General features: G+C 49.5%; 3 protein-coding genes across 3 annotated transcripts; 2 read left to right on the forward strand and 1 right to left on the reverse strand.

The window, feature by feature from the left end:
- Positions 1 to 641: 641 nt before the first annotated feature.
- On the forward strand, positions 642 to 2,264 carry LOC117845208 (uncharacterized). The gene has a single exon (XM_034726168.2). The coding sequence runs from the start codon at positions 1,127 to 1,129 to the stop codon at positions 1,598 to 1,600; it is 474 nt and encodes a 157-aa protein (XP_034582059.1). The 5' UTR covers positions 642 to 1,126; the 3' UTR covers positions 1,601 to 2,264.
- Positions 2,265 to 2,569: 305 nt separating this feature from the next.
- LOC117845207 (3-dehydroquinate synthase, chloroplastic) lies at positions 2,570 to 5,567 on the reverse strand. The gene is made up of 8 exons (XM_034726167.2): positions 5,181 to 5,567; positions 4,953 to 5,103; positions 4,690 to 4,857; positions 4,383 to 4,609; positions 3,617 to 3,740; positions 3,375 to 3,437; positions 3,138 to 3,281; positions 2,570 to 2,910 (listed from the first exon to the last, which is right to left on the reverse strand). The coding sequence occupies exons 1-8, from the start codon at positions 5,486 to 5,488 to the stop codon at positions 2,779 to 2,781; spliced, it is 1,317 nt and encodes a 438-aa protein (XP_034582058.1). The 5' UTR covers positions 5,489 to 5,567; the 3' UTR covers positions 2,570 to 2,778.
- A 137-nt stretch (positions 5,568 to 5,704) lies between these two features.
- LOC117844358 (uncharacterized) lies at positions 5,705 to 7,677 on the forward strand. The gene is made up of 2 exons (XM_034725082.1): positions 5,705 to 5,728; positions 6,994 to 7,677. Exons 1-2 carry the CDS (start codon positions 5,705 to 5,707, stop codon positions 7,675 to 7,677), a joined length of 708 nt encoding a protein of 235 aa, XP_034580973.1.
- Positions 7,678 to 13,211: the final 5,534 nt, after the last annotated feature.

The following is a 13,211-nucleotide window of genomic DNA, read 5'->3' on the forward strand; positions in this document are numbered from 1 at the left end:
GGGCTAAAATGATTGAACGAAATGATCAGACCAGAATCGCTGCGCCTGTGCGGCATGAGCAAACGGGCCCGTGGACCGCGCACGCAGACGCAGGCGCGCACCAAACGCACACGCGCAAGCCGCACCTTCTCCCACGTCTGCACGTCCTTCCCCCTTCCCCCAAAGTCAGGAAAGGGAGCACAATGCATGCACAGTACCGTGACGACCCGGCGAGGCATCAGCAATTCGGCATCGCCCGCTCGTCGAGTCGTCGTCCTCGCCCGTACACCGCACGGCGCTGCGCCGGCGGTGGGGCAAGCTATAAAAAAAACAAGCGTTCGGCAGGGGCCTTCCACGCGCCCGACCGGCGCGGCTGCCATCGCGGCGCCCGCGCCCATCGCACGGCCCGCGCTGCTCGGCCGGCCGCCGCCCACCGCCTCGGGCGCCACGGCACCTGTCGGCACCGCGCACGCGACCGCGCCGTGCCGGGGAAAAAACAAGCCGTTTCCGTCAGAGTCGAGGAAAGAGGGAGGAAGCCGGGAGCACGGTACGAACGCACGCACGCACGCCTACTATCCGTTGGGGCGGTGGTGGTACCGTGGTACCGGCCGGCTTGTCGCCGCCCCCGGGCCCGGCCTGCGGCTATATAATAGCGGCGGTCCCGGGGCCAATGCCAGGACACGGACCCAACGGCTCGTTGCCATCCATCGACACGGCCCTGCTCTTGCTCGTCGCTATTCATAGAGGGGCCTCCTCCACTCTCCAGATCTTGGAGCACTAGTTGACATGATACTATAGCCACACCTCTCGTCATCTTTTACTTGAACTAACCTTTTTCCTTTCGGTTGTAGTCGCATACACAACAAGCTGCTGTTATCTTGATCTGTTTTATTCGATCAAGATCAGCGAGCACAGGCCTGCCGTCTTTCCTTTGATACATTTTATCTCCACTTATTTTTGCTGGCTGAAGTCTTCTTTGCTTGATCGTTGTAGCTAGCTCTGCAGCTCAGACTTGCTCTCAAACTCTGTCGATCTAGCTGTATTATCGATAAGATATTCAGATCAGCTGGCTCACGTCCCACAGAGAAACACTATTTTTAGATCTTGTACTTTCTGATTCCGTAGCGCTTTTGAATCCTTGATCTCGATGGCTTACAATCCGTGCTACAACACCAACGGCTACGCCAGCCACCAGACGTCAGTTCCACGACCGCCGCCGCAGCCCCAGCCTCCGCTCCTGCCGCTGCCGGCGGCGCAGGCCCCGCCGCAATGCTGGAGCCGTCCGGTGTCGCGCGCCAAGAAGCCGCGCTGCTACGACGCCGCGCCGGGGCCCAACAAGCTCGCCGCGCCTGCGACCTCGGCGCCCATCACCGTCGCGGCGCCGTCCAAGAAGAGGACGGCGCCAGCGGCTACTGGACTGGAGGTGGAGTGGACGGGGACGGGCTCGCTTTACTCGGTGTCGCCACCGCCGAGTAGCGTGCCGATGCCGACGTCCCTGCTGCTCACCGTCACGGCGGCGAGGAAGGCGCCGACGGCCTGCGCCGTCGAGGTGGCCGGCGCCGGCTGTGGTGGCGTGGATGTCGGCGCCACGGACGAGCTCCGGCGGCTGCTCCGCCTCTAGCTCCGATCCGACGCCGCGGCTACGGCAGTAAGATGTGATCCGTGTGTCCGTTCTCTATTACTGCTGGCGCATGCAATTGCAAGGGCTAGCGTGCTGCGTTCATTCACGGCCTCACGGGTGGTTTTAACATGCCCGATGTAACGAAGCATGATGAGGTCGTCTCCAAGTTGTTGTATTTTACTAATCGATTGTGTTCATGTATCGTGTACTTGTGTCACGTGCCATGTATGTTCAGTTGTTCACTATGAGGTGCGTGGAGTTGATTTCTTTATCCATCCCATGTTCTGCTTCACGAAATTTACTCCTCGTTGAGCTGAACCGCAGAGTGGCAGATCACCAGAAAGATCTTTTTTTCTTTCAAAGAAACGCAAGCTTGCAACAAGCAACATGGAATACCTGAGTACCTGACACGATTACAAGAACTGCAAGACTGGAGCAAGCAAGAGGTGCGATGACATGGATTTCAGTCCATATCAGACAATGAAATTTAAGTGGGGAAGAATTGAGTTGCAGGTTTGCAACCTCTCTTGAGGGCCGCCTCTTTGTTCTGGGCTTTTGGGTTGTGATTGTGAAACAATTGTAACCATAAACAGTCAGCTTGCACGATCAGATTGTAACAATCTAGCCTCCAGATTATAACAATCTAGCCTCCAGATTATAACAATCGAACAATCTAGTCGCTTTCAACTTGCACAGATCTTGAAAATCAGAGAACGAGAGGTATGTTTTAGCTTGTGATTGTGAAAATTGCAATTTTACAATTGTAAGCGCAAACAAACAGCTAGATTGCAAAGTTTTAGAGATATTACCCAACACGCCATCGTGTTTGCCATAGCCGGGAATGATCTTATGCTTTTCCCAACAAACGATGTGTACTGCAGTAATTTTTATGAAACTGCAATAGTTTTACAAGGACAACTAAAACTGATTGGACAGCATGACCTTGACAGTAACTGGGAGTCTGGGACAGGCAGAAAGGATGCACTAGGACTTCTTTATTACTAGAAGATGACTGATCAAAGTTGATCAGATATAGTTCCCTACAAACTCAAACCAATCCTAACGATAGCATTATTTCCTGACACAAAATTCAATGGGTATAAATACAATGCACTCTCTTCCCTGAGGATCAATATAGCCTATTAGTATACAGAGGCGAAATCCAAAACCTAGAAGGATCAGTTGTTGCAGAATGCATGAAGGGTTTCATCAAGTGCTTTCCTGTCATACTCCCCAGTAAAAACACAGCTCCCCAGAGGTCCTTTCAGAAGGATGAGCCGCAACAAACCATCAGCAACCTTCTTGTCAACCTGATGTGTAATCCAGGAATCCAGTAAGAATATTTGTTTATAGATAGAAAAGGTGCAATCTTGAGATGTGTTCAAGTGTGCGACTAGAATGCATTGAAATAGCATGAATCAACAACTCGAAAGTCCTGAAAGAACAAAAGTCCTGAAAGAACATGGTAATATACGCAATGGCAGAAACTGACTCAATTCTAATTAAAAAGTGCTGTTAGCTATCTCAGGGTACTTACAGCCATAATACTTTTGAACTTCTCCACAGTCATAGTCTCCGGAGGTGTAATGGGAAGCTTGGCTTGCGCTAGTATGTCAACTGTGCGTTTTTTGATTGACTCGTCTATCCACCCCAGGCGGTGAGACATATCAGCTGCCATAACCTAAGGTTGTGGCACAACAAAAACATAAGCAAAAGGTAAGAAAATGAGCAGAAAAACCCTAATAGGCTGTATAAAAATATTCAAGTGATTTACTGTTCCAGCAGCAACTGCCTCCCCATGGAGCCATGCTCCATATCCAGTCCCAGTTTCGATAGCCTGTCAATTGAGTGTGAGGATCAGTGAATAAGTGGTGCAATGCAATAACATAAGGTGGCTAAAATTCAGATAGATGCTGTTGTGATAAGGTGTATGAGGTTTTGGCACCCAAAATCTATCAATGCCAGTATAAATTAACTGAACATAAAAATCTAGACATGATCGATGGCAATACATACATGGCCAAATGTGTGACCCAGGTTTAGTGTCGCTCGAAGACCACTTTCCTTCTCATCCTGTGCAACCACTTCAGCTTTGTTTTCACATGATCTCTTAATAGCATATACCAAAGCACTTGGTTCTCTACAGATACGCATTTCAAACTAAAGGTTAGCAGCAAAATGATACGCTTAGTTATTGGCAAAAAGAATATTGTTCATTTTTCAACAAGACAAAAGTTCAGCAATTACGCTGTATGTAATATCGTAACAGCTAAACTGGAAAGCAAACCTTGTTCCCAATTACCGTTAACAGAACAATTCTCTCAGCTAAAAGAGTAACATAGGAACTGACGTACTGAACAGCGCAATGGCTCTATAAAAAAATGAAATTAAAGACTTTTTGGACATTGGCTCTTTAGAGTTTGGTTAACTTCCTCAAAGTTGGATAACCATGTTCCTTCATCTAGTCATGCCACTCATCAATTAGCCATTTCAGAAAATAAAATACCAAAAGCCGCTATGTTCAAGCTTATAGGGATCTGAATATGTCAAATTGGGAAGTGAAAACAAGTCTTAACAGGTTGTATTTTCTAGAACCCCAAACAAGATTAGGTAAAGCGAACAGTTGGATGTTGTGGTGCCTACGCTTTCCTCTAAGACTATAGTGTCTACAAGAACAACAAGTCTAATGCAGTTTTAAACTGCTGTCAAGTATCTACACCTCCCTGAATAGAAAGAAGATGATAGTATTTATGCGAACATCAATGGAGGAAAAGCTGAATACCTTGCTAACAATGCCGACATGTTCTGCTCTTGCCACTCAAAGAATGGTGCATCCCTTATGAGCCCATACTTCACTACCTCAGCAATGCCTGAAGCTAGCTCCCTGTCAGGCAACGTATTCAGTGTATCCGTGTCTATCAATACACATTGCGGCTGGTAGAATGCCCCAATTAAGTTCTTCCCAAGTGGGTGGTTAATCCCAGTCTTTCCACCAACAGATGAATCCACCTAAAGCAGTCATCCAGTCCACCATCAGCACCAGACCATATATAGCCCAATCGTAGTAAAATGTAAATCAAGCTTATGACCTGAGCCATCAGAGTAGTTGGTATCTGTATGAAGTTGACACCACGGAGGAATGCAGCAGCTGCAAACCCACACATGTCCCCAATGACACCACCACCCAGTGCTACAAATGTGCACCGGCGGTCAAGGCGGGATTCGATTGCCTTGTCAAACACCTTCATCATCGTGTCCTGCCAATACAACCGAGTCAGCTAAATCGAAATGAACTGAAAAATAAGTACGCTCTCGGCTCTCCCAGAAAGCTGAATCACACACTCGAACTCACCATATCTTTGTACTTCTCACCGTCGGGCAGGATCACGCTCTCCACTGACACGTTCGGGTTATTGTGGGTGAGTGCCCAGGACACCTTCTCCAGGTAAAGCGGTGCGACGGTCGTATTGGTCACCACCAGAACCCTCTTCCCATGAACATGCCTGAGCAAACAGAAATCAGGATCACAGAGTGACCACAAGTCTAACCATCGAGGAAAGAAAATCTGCAGTTCGACTACCTCTGCAGCAGGTCCGGCTCGTCGAGGAGGCCTGCGCCGATGTAGATCGGATAGCTACGGTCGCCGAGGTCGACGTCGACCACCGTAGAGACCCTGGACTCCGCCGGAGGCTGCATCGTGGGAGCGACGCTGGCTACGAAGCGGCTCTGCTGGCGCCTCGCGAGGGAAGCGCGGAGGGAAGAGCAGGATTGACGCGACGGCGAAGGAACAGAGGCGGCGGCCGGAGCTCCGCGGGGTAGCCGGGAGGAGATGGCCGCGCAGGATGAGGACACTGCGGCGGCAAGGAGGGACGAGGCGGACGCCGCCATGAGATCGCTCGGGAAGCAGCGGGGCGGCGACGGCGACGGCGGGGGTGTTGTAATCGGCGGTTGTGTCCGATGGGCCGGGATTTGAGGTAGGTGTGGCGCGGTAGGTGGGGGGTGACCGGAGGAGCACGGGGAGCGAGACGGATCGATCTGGGCAGTTGGTTTGAGAAATGGACGGATGGGATGTTGATGCGGTTGGTGGGCGGGGATGGTGCGGCCATGGGGCACGCCCGCACGGGGAAGGTGAGTCGACGTGGCAGGATGGTTGGCGAAGGTGGCTTGAAGGATGGCGGCTATGGTTTTCACTAAAAGCGGCACCATTCAACGTTAAGAAGAGAAGTCTATTTTCAAACATATTTCTCAACCAAGCTACTTTCAGATCGGAGGAAACTCCTTTTATGTGTTTTTGCCCTCCGTCCTAGATAATTTTAGCATGTTTAGATTCATAGTTTTTAATACGTACGATAGGAAAATCGCTAAGGTTAATTCCCGATCTTTCGATGAGAGAAGGGGATAATTCGATTTGGGAATGGAAATGACGTTCACGGCCTGACTACAACCATTCAAGAATGCTGCGCCTTAGCAACCGATACACCACCTTCAATAGTCACCATGATTTTGTGGAGCACGATCAACCAAACCACTAGGGTAATTCATGCAAGCAATCGAGGAACAAGTAAGAACAAGTAACTCAATTGCAAATATGGAGATAAAAAATAATCTGAAATTACAAAATTGGGGTCCTGAATCGAGTATAACGGATGGTCTAGTCGACACACGCGTCTACAAGGAAGTAGCAATGGTTGAACTTACATCTAAACAAAACCGAATGTAACTGTTGTGGATAAGGGGTATAAGAATATGGGAGGACGATCACAAGGGTGTTGGGATCGTGCTCCAACCCTAGGACGTGTCCCTAATGGACCCAACTTGATATACAGCCCATTGGGCCAAAATAAGACGACACAGCACCTTGAACAGAAAAACCTCTCGGTCATAATTTGATCATTGCGGCCGCTTCAAAACAGATATGGATATGAGTCCAGATCCATATAAAAATAGATTTCATAAGGATTCTATGGAGTACTTGAACGTCCAAAACAGAGTCCAAATGAAGTCGTGTTGGCTGTCGCAAGTTGGCGCATTGCTGTAGTCCGAATCCAGCCCCAAAACGTGTTGGATTTGATCTCTTTATTTCCTTAGGCCAAAAGTGATATGGTGGCCTAATGGAGGACGTTGGGAATACTTAGAGCAACTCCAAGAGTTCTCCAAAACGAGGTATCGGAGGCTATGCTAAAAAAAATTCCCCTAAAAATATATCAGGACATAGCAGAACGCTAAAAACTACCCCCAATAATTCAAAAAAGGCCATATCGTTATAATGTGGCCCATTTACACCCGGCCCATGACACCAGGCGAGCTGCCAGATGCAATGATGTGCTACCAAAGAACCTGCAGCAGAGAGCGATACCTGAATCAGCATCTGCAATCTGACTTCGGAAGAGAAGCTAATTGAGCCACGGGGAGACAACGCGGCGCTGCTAGCCATCAAGGCTGCGCTCGGCAACCCCTACCACTTCGCATCCTGGACGCCCGACTACACGTGCTGCGATTGGTACGACGTCGACTATGACGACTCCATCGGTCGCGTCGTCGGCCTCTCCGTGTTCCAGGACGGTAACATCATGGGCACCATCCCTGACGTCATCGCCGGCCTCGTCCACCTCCAAAGCCTCATGTGGCACCACCTTCCTGGCATATCTGGCCCCATCCCTCCGGCCATCGCCAAGCTCTCCAACCTCTCCTCCCTCACCATCTCCTGGAACGCCATCTCCGGGCCCGTGTCATCCTTCCTCGGCGTGCTCACCAAGCTCACCTTCCTTGACCTCTCCTTCAACTCCCTAACAGGCACCATCCCAACCTCACTCGCCGCCATCCCCAACCTCTCCATCATCAACCTCAGCCACACCCGCCTCACCGGCTCCATCCCTCCGCGGCTCCTCAGCAAGTCCGCTGACCAGATCTACCTCTGGTTGTCGCACAACAACCTGTCTGGCACCCTCCCCGCCGAGTTCGCCGCCGCCAATTTCTCGCACCTCAACCTGTCACGCAACCGCTTCACCGGCAACGCGCCAGGCCTCTTCGGCCGGGGAAAGGAGCTCCAGTACAAGGAGACAAAGATCTCACCATGAGTCAGCCGGGCAGCGCAAGGCGCCGGCCAGGGGGCGGCACGCGGCGCACGGTGGTCGGCGGGCGCTGCGAGGCTGCCCCTGCGCGCGCTCGGGAAAAAAATAGGTGCGGGAAAGAGGTCGGGGGGACGGATTGGGGAAGGGCTCATGACACGAAAATATGCGGGGTAAGGGGTGTTTTTTCGCGTCACCAATCTTTTGGGAAGTTTTAGGTGGACTGTTAGAGTTCTTTTTTCTTTTTTTCCCTAAAAAGTATTGGGGTAAAGATTAGCAGCCTTTTGGAGTTACTCTTATACTTGGCCCCCAATCAATTTCTTTAGTTCTCCATACCTTCCATATATATTTAACACTCGTTTTGATCCACATATGTATTTCTGAAAATGACAATGAACACACATCATGGTGCGGCATCAATTCATCAAATGTATTAAATGCAATCATGATAAAGAATTGTTTCATCTATGAATCAAAAGTTGCCAATGTGGTTGTATGCGAGCTGGTGCTGTCCTCATCATTCTCTCCTTCTTGGCTGCAAGTCGTCCTCGACTTGCTCCAATGGTATTCAAAGGTGCTTGCCTCTACGCTGGAATACGGAGCGACGGCTATGCTGCACAGCCACAACCAGGAGTGACGGCTATGCTGCACAGCCACAACCAGCAATCCTCCCCTTCTTCGGGTTTACCCTGTTGCATAAGGAAAAAACTAGAAAAACTTTGCAAGACATTATTAGTGTTAGTGCAACCCCCTATTTGATCATGGTATTGCAGACCAAAAGGATATTTCATATTAGAACAAATATAAACTTTATGCACCAAATTTTGTTGTTATCATCATATTTGCCAATTGTATGACCAAACATAGCAAATTAGATTTCCTAGATAATTCATTCTCTAAACTATTTAGGTCACAAAGAAAATCAAGTTCGATATAGCCTAAACAATTTAAAGAAGATATGATTTTCATCTCTTCTTCCTCACCATCAATGCAATGAACACACCTAACTTCAGTATAAAAAGACTTACCTTCACTCTCTTTCTTTGATGGATGTGCAGTTAATTCCTTTGTATTTTGTACGAAGTTCGTCATAGTAGACCACATAAGAAATTGCTTCACATCCATATAATTTTTATTTTCACAGGTGGGTAACATTTCAGGTAATTTCTCTTCACTCAAATCATTAGTAAGTTGAATCTCAATTCTTAAAGCAAGGTCAATCAAACAAGAGAGAGAATGTCAATATTAAGCCCCCTTAAAAATCTGATTTTAGTAGATTCTTCACATTCTTCCAAACTACAACGCGACATATGAAATTTCAAATCATGGTAGTATACATCAACAAAGTTTTTACCTTGTTTTAAACTATTTAATTTATCAAGCATATGATCAGCATAATATTCAAGAACATAACTTTCTCTCAAAATTCTTTTCATATCCTTCCATGTTTTAGGAACTTTGACATGTCTCAACAAGTGCTTCCACATAGTCAAAGCATAATCAGTTAAAATAGTAGAAACAACTATCACTTTTTGCTCTTCAAACAAATCATATTTTCTAAACTCTTTATCTACCACTAGCTCCCAATCAATGTATGCTTTAGGATTAAACATACTAGCATATAACGGCAAGTGTTGAATAACATCCTGAATATAAGGATGTAATTTCATCAGTCCAAAAATCTTCGTATCACCTGTCTTGATTAATAGAAAATAAGAAAGTGTGGCACATCCACTTCGGATTTTCTTGATTAAACATGATTACGCCGCCTGATATGCGACACTCATGCCTTAACCAAGTAAACACGAAGTGTCGTCGGATTTCATCCGATTTAACCACTTGAACAGGACCGAATAGCAAACCCACACGAATGTGAGCGGTTCCAGAGAATGCAGCAAGTCCACTAAGTTAAGCAATTTAACCATTTAGTTTGGTTATAAAACAAACATCAGAGTTTTACAAGGTTCAAAAGAAAACAACAGAAGGTAAAACAGCAAGCGGAAGCTACTTCGTCGGGGTCGGACATCCCTGGTGAGGCCAGCCAGGACGTCAGTGATCCCTCTCCTCGCCGTCCGAGGAGGGATCTCACTCGACCGTCCAACCCGGAGGGAGTTGGGGCGGCCAAGTGCCAACAGAGGAAGACTCAGGAGCAGCAACTTCACCTGAAAAAGAAGAGCTACAACAAGGTTGAGCTACTAAGCTCAACAAGACTTAACCGACAGAGAGTACGCTACTCCACCACTTCTAGACATGCAAGGCTTTTTGGCTGAGGGGTTTGTTTGCCAAGAAGCACTAAGTAGATCCTTATTTTCGAAGTTTTAGCTCAGGTTCTAAGTTCATTATCCGGTCTAGGTTAGCAACTTACCCTTAGCAAACATAGAACCAAACAGAGGGTATATAACATCATCGAGGCCAAGTTATCATCAGATTCCATCATTACTCAGGGTAGCATAGCGATCAAGCAGTCTCAAACTGTGAGAGGCAGACGAATCGATTCGAGTTCTTTAACCATGCATGGTGAACCTAACCTCACGACATCCGCGCACCACCGAGGGTCGCTTCCTGTGTCGGCCTTCCCCATCAATTCCCTAGCCCGTGTCGGGCCCATTTCCTTTGGTGCAAGGTTCCACAGACCCGACCTCTGCCGTTCTGTGACCACACTTGCCACCACGTGCGGCCGCAGGGGAAACTCCGTTCCAAGGACAATGGGGCGACCGCTCACGTCTAGGTTCAATCCGGTACTAGGCTTCCTCATCCCATAATAAGTATGAGGTTAGTACTTTCAAACACTTGATCACGAACACCACCACTGTCGGGCCTTAGCAAATTTCATAGACAGACGGGGCGATCAACCGACCACCAAAGAGTTACCCAAAACCCTGCCCCGTCCATCGTCCTTACAGTTGTAACAGAAGAGAACTCAACCAACTCCTATAAACTCGCGAGTAACAGGAAATCACTCGGCTTTTACCGCTTCCTACTTGAGCAAAGCATCTACTCGGTCCAACAGTTAGTGTTCAGATCAAGGGAGCTAGGTTATGCATCTATGGTTCCAAACAACTCCTATACGTAAATGCACAAGCATGTTTAAAGAAGGCATGCGCAAGTTTGGCAAAACATAGGGGATTCATGCATCCGGGGCTTGCCTTCAAGCGAGAAGGGAGGAAGCTGCTCTTCTGCTTGGGCGGCTTTGGCTTCTGGGGGTAGGAGCTCGGCTACAGCTTCGTCTTCTGGCGCCGGGTGCAGCTCGTAGTAGCCGTCGGCGAGACGCAGCTCTACACGAATGTAATGCATTGGTTAGCATAGACGGTTATTTCAATAGCAACACTTGCAAGTCTGAGCCCAGAAACTTGCGACAAGCTATAGGAGGGTGGGGAGGTTCAATGGAGTTGGTGGAGATCAAGAGGTAAGGGTCGGAGGAAAGGAACTTATGTTCTGACCCTTAATCTAGAGGATTTGGTGTGCTAGGGGTCCTCAGACTCAACGCTGAAAGGTCCCCAAGTTTTACACATACACCCTCGGTTCAAACAAAAAAGATACAGCCGAGCCCTCGGGCGAGGCGGAGAAGGGTCGGCGGAACAGACAGGGCCGGGCGAGACAGAACCGGGGTCGGGCGGATAAGAGGGGTCGGGCGAAGCGAACAAGGGTCGGCAGAACAGACAGGGTCGGGCGAGACGGAACCGGGGTCGGGCGGATAAGAGGGGTCGGGCGAAGCGGACAAGGGTCGGTAGAACAGACATGGTCGGGCGAGACGGAACCGGGGTCGGGCGGATAAGAGGGGTCGGGCGAAGCGAACAAGGGTCGGCAGCCTACCTTCGTCTTACAGAGGAGGCTTGGGCGGAAGAACTGAGGGCTTGGGATGGCGGCGAGAATGTCCGGCAGCGGCGGTGCTTCTTGTGGATCACAAGCAAGCTCTTTGGCAGCACTGAAAGCAGTGGCTGGTGGATTGGAGAAAAGCGATGGTGCTTGAGCAGAGAGGAGAGTTCCTCAGACTTAGGTGGTGGCGCTGTGAGCTCGAACAGGGAGCAAGAGAGATGGCAGCTAGGGCAAGGGAAACTCCGGCGGGGCTTGCGCATTCCCTTTTATAGCGGCGCGGAAGTGAGAAGGGGAGCGGCGCGAAGGCCGGGGAAGAAGCAATGGAGTGCTCTGCCCGGGCGGCGATTGAGCGACGAGGGCGGTGGAGCAGGACTTTGGGGATGACGCCGGCGGTCATTGGGCACTGGAGATAGGGCGGCGCAGGCGCGGACTTGCCGGTGGTTGAGATTTGGTGGATGCGGGCGTTGTCATGCAGTGGATCTGATGGAAGTGACCGGGAAAACGGCGCTAGAAACGAGGGCGCACAGGTGAGAAGACAGGCGGGCTGCTGCTGCGCAGGCGAGCGCGAAGCAACACTCTGTCGGGGCGCAGATCTGGCGAGGCGGAAAGGAGCTGTCGCGGCCAAGACTGGGGTTGGCGGAGGAGGAATCGTCGTGTAGCGCGGACCTGGGCGGCGCGACTGTGAAGGGGCGACGGAAAAACCGGGAGACATCAGGCCTTGCAGCCGGGCGTCCGGTGAGGTAATGATGGGCGCGAGCGACGAGGCGCTGCAGAAAAAGTTGCAGAGGGCTTCCGCTGCAATTGAGGAAAGGGGGCGCGGGAATCCACCTGGTCGCGACCGGCGACGGGGCGGAGCGGCGGGTGTCGGAGGAATTGAGCCACGCGGCGGAAAAGCGCTGAAGCGAGCATGCCACTCGAGTGTGTCTGCACCAGGAGATCTGGGAAAAAGATTGCGGGTCCACTGGTCAGTCTCGGTTGGTCCACTACTCAGATTGAAAGGAGGAGGTGTTGTGGGAAGACTTAGAAGATCCGACAGGGTGGGTTGGGGTCGGCAGGGTCGGAACTGGGGAAACGGCAAGGAGGGGTCGGTTCTCAGGGGTCGGGACCAGACTGGAGGTTGAGTACTTAAACTCGGGAAGGCTGAGATAGGGATCAGGGACTCGGATTAAGATTAACTCGAGAGATTTGGGGTCAGTCGTCACAGAAACACAAAAGTAATATGTATCCTCCTATCAACTAGTAGGATGTGTCGATTATAATTCTCTCAAACTCAACTTATTTAAAACAACTCCTTACAAGTTCCTACCAAGCCAAACAGCAGGTGACGGCAACTAACAATTCTGCAACCATAGAGAGAAGTGTATCGGTGCCGCAGCAACAAAAACCTATCAAGCTGTAGTCGAATATGTGGAGCTATAGGTGGGCTTAAGCAAGAGAAAATACTAGCACCACGCTAATCATAAAAAGCAAGCTGAGTAATTGTTCAACGGTGGTACTATGCTGGTCCTAGGTTAAACCATACTAGAGACGTGAGCCTAGGCACAAAGGTAGTCACTGAAAAAGAGCAACTAGCACATCACGAAGAAAAACAACAGATTCAAAGATTCAGCCCCTTCTTTCTTCTCTTTCTCTTGTCTTTTTTTTTCTTCTTCTTTCTTTTTGTTTTTTTAGGCGCCTAAATCTTTTGTTTGGTACTATGACAATCCAAACAATAAGGCTATTGCAAA

Source organism: Setaria viridis, chromosome 2 (genome assembly GCF_005286985.2).
Source record: "Setaria viridis chromosome 2, Setaria_viridis_v4.0, whole genome shotgun sequence".
Lineage (NCBI taxonomy): Eukaryota > Viridiplantae > Streptophyta > Magnoliopsida > Poales > Poaceae > Setaria > Setaria viridis.